This window comes from Oryzias melastigma, linkage group LG21 (genome assembly GCF_002922805.2).
Source record: "Oryzias melastigma strain HK-1 linkage group LG21, ASM292280v2, whole genome shotgun sequence".
In the NCBI taxonomy this organism is placed as follows: Eukaryota; Metazoa; Chordata; class Actinopteri; order Beloniformes; family Adrianichthyidae; genus Oryzias; species Oryzias melastigma.
The window spans coordinates 1670766-1674280 of NC_050532.1; the positions used below are offsets into that span (position 1 = coordinate 1670766).

The window sequence follows — 3515 nt, forward strand, 5'->3', positions numbered from 1 at the left end:
TTTTAAGGCTATCAGATTCACTCTTTTCAGCTATTTGCTTTACAGTTTAAGCTATCAGCCTCAGCATTTTCAGCTATCAGCTTTAGCGTTATCAGCTATTTGCTTTACAGTTTTCAGCTATCAGCCTCAGCATTTTCAGCTTCAGCATTTTAAGGCTATCAGATTCACTCTTTTCAGCTATTTGCTTTACAGTTTAAGCTATCAGCCTCAGCATTTTCAGCTATCAGCTTTAGCGTTATCAGCTATTTGCTTTACAGTTTTCAGCTATCAGCTTCAGCATTTTCAGCTTCAGCATTTTAAGGCTATCAGATTCACTCTTTTCAGCTATTTGCTTTACAGTTTAAGCTATCAGCCTCAGCATTTTCAGCTATCAGCTTCAGCATTTTAAGGCTATCAGCTTCACTCTTTTCAGCTATTTGCTTTACAGTTTTCAGCTCTCAGCCTCAGCATTTTCAGCTATCAGCTTTAGCGTTTTCAGCTATTTGCTTTACAGTTATCAGCTATCAACTTCAGCGATTTCAGCTATCAGCTTCAGCATTTTCAGCTATCAGCTTCACTGTTTTCAGCTATTTGCTTTCAAGTTTTCAGCTATCACCTTCTGCATTTTCAGCTATTTGCTTTACAGTTTTCAGTTATCAGCTTCAGCGTTTTCAGCTATCCACTTCCAGGTTTTTAGCTATCAGCTACAGTGATATCAGCTTCAGCGTTATTAGCTATTAATTTCAGCATCTTCAGCAACTAAATTCAGATTACGGCATTCACACTAGCATTATTGCAGGTATATCTAGCTCATAATTATGTTAAAAAGCTACAGTTTTAAAGTCTTAAAGATTTAGTTTTAGAGCGTTCAATACATATTTATTTGTTTGGCCCGCGAGCTAAGGTGTGTTTTAGATTTTGGGCCCTTGTGTGATCACGTTTAACACCCCTGCTATAAGACATGATAGATAGTTACTTTCAAATAAACGTCTCCACAGGCTTACTTGGACCAACGCTGCGGGCTGAGGAGGGAGAGACGATTGTCGTCACTTTCAGAAACATGGCCAGTGGTATATACAGCCTCCACTCCCACGGCGTGGTTTATGGGAAACAATCTGAAGGTAAGTAACTCTCGATCAAAACTATGAAAACTGCTTCAGCACGGCCTGTTGGGGTCACGGTGTGTGCGTGCTCATGATGTTCTTTATTCTACAACAAACAACTTTGTTTGTCTTTCTCTGAAAGATTAACCAGGACAGACGAGTTACCAAAGCAAAACGTTCTGAAGTCCAACGGGAAGTATTGCTAAGGCTTTCAAAATATTTATCTCAGTGTGTAAGGAGTGGCTTTAATGGATTTTGGAAGTTGAGTCTCGAGGCTCTTTAGCTCAAATACAACTTTAATAAGAATTGGAATTTGTAAAGTAGTTATTAAGAATTTTTTAATTTTATTTCATTATAGAGATGTTGTTAGTCACTTATCTTCTCAGAATTTATAGTGCAATGTGATCTTATTTGACTAAAAAAAGATAATTGAATTATGGGATCATTAAAATAATGATTTTATGTATTTTTACATATTTCCAGGGGAAGCATCCTTTCTAGATAAAATAAAAATCATCAAGTCCTTACCAGAGGGGCATTGCATGAAGCCAAGAAAATAACTTATCTATGGCCAGAGAGGAAAAACAATATGTTTACCAGGGCAAACTATTGCCTGTATTTGAGAACTGGAGAGGGTGACTCCTCCTCCTTGTTGTTCCAAACAGGAAGTACCCGCTGGTACCAAGAAGCCAAAACATATATTATTATAAATATATATAGAATAAACATTCTTGCTCTGATACCTTTTTAAAAAAAAAAAAAATGTTTCCATTAATCTTTTTTATTCATATTTTTTCTTTATTGCAAGTCATAAACTGGCCAATCAGATGAAGCAATAAAAGTTTGTGGTCTCACGTCGAACGTTCAAAACGTTTGATTGACAGGTTCTCCTGAGCCCGCTTTCAGTGGAGGGGGTGTGGCCTTCCAACAAGCTCACTTCTGATTGGGGGGAGTGGTTGCCATAGAAACAATGATTCAAGCTCGATCTCTGACCAATCGCTGCTTACTGGAAACAAGATGACTGAGTAAAAAAAAAAAAAAAGAAAACATGGCAACCTCCATATTGCAAAAAAATGGCAACTGATTTGATTTCATTTGGTTGAAAGTGTAAGTCATGTCCTATGGGTGACATCACACTCATATAAGTCAATAGTGCAAACATTAGTGACTGTATTTAGTGATTAAAGCTGAAGATTTTCCTGGAACAGTCTACTCCTGTGAATTATTTTCAGCTGCAAGCTTTAATAGTAGGATAACAAAGTTTTCTTTTGAATAAGCACTTTGTTGCTTTCCTTTACTAGGAGATGGAGATCCACTCAAATGACGGAAATAAATCTTTAAATAAAATCAGTTCTAATCCGGGACTGGTCACCTCTGACCCTCAAGAGCCAAAACCCAGCCTGTACTTATCCTGTGTGGTGTTTGCTGCTGATTAGTGGAATCCGATGATCCTTCGCTGATTGACGAAACATGAGTCAGACCGGATGTGCTAAGTCAATCAGAAGATAAAGACAGCTGACAGTAAGCAGAGCAGGCAGGGTGGTACAGTTCAAAGACTAGCTTTGGCCGGCCTCACTGACCTTGATCTGTCTCATATTAACATATGTACACAAACGTGCACAGAAACTCTCCTCCTCAGATCAGGCCACTACTAGATTCGTTCCCGACCGTCACATCGTTCTAGAAGCTCTATATCTGTGAGGAAATGTTTTAGTCTCATTCTCCGTGTCAAACAGTTTCAGTTATGATGCAATAGTCTTTTTTTGGTCATTTTGATTGAGTTTGAGTGTGAAGCTGCAGACACACCGGGCATGTGTCAAGTGTTCACGTTCACTAAATGCACATTCTTGAACGTGCGTTTGTCCGCCACGTGGAAGAGGTTTGGTGCTTAATGCCAAAGTTGTGTCAATCTTACAAATCTTGCTCCAGACATTTTCTTCCACAGCTCTATTCTAATTTTTGAGGTAGACTTGGGGTCATAATTAATTTCTCCGTCTTGACTAGTTTTTAAGCAATTGGGACTTCCATGAATCCAAAGGCATACATCACTTGTAAAAGTGTGACCTGGTTTACCTTTCAATGTGCATCCAACTGTGCTGCACCCTGATGAAATGTACATATATGCATGTTTACCTCCACTTTTCATGGATGTGGCCACTTGAGCATGTGTTACTGAGGGGGTCATAAATGTAGCTTCAAAGATAGAAACCACAATCCATAACAATCACCCATGATCAGCTCAACAAATGTCTTCAAAAACCAGCACATGGTTGCTACGACAGATTGTACGAATCAAAGTGTTTTAAAACTTGAAAGCTGGTAAGAAGTTGGACAAGAACAAATCCAAGTTAGTTAGCAAACTTCTTTCTTTAGGGGTAACCAAACCTTAAATCAACTTTTTTTGGCTGTTGACCTCTATAAATGGGGCTTTAA

At 38.5% G+C, this 3515-nt stretch overlaps 1 protein-coding gene across 1 annotated transcript in view; it reads left to right on the forward strand.

The window, feature by feature from the left end:
• The window catches only part of f5 (coagulation factor V), a 28445-nt gene that overhangs the window by 3702 nt on the left and 21228 nt on the right, over positions 1-3515 (forward strand). The window contains exon 3 of the mRNA XM_024286186.2: positions 978-1100. Within this exon, the coding sequence (XP_024141954.1) occupies positions 978-1100 (123 nt within the window). The remainder of the gene's footprint in view (positions 1-977; positions 1101-3515) is intronic.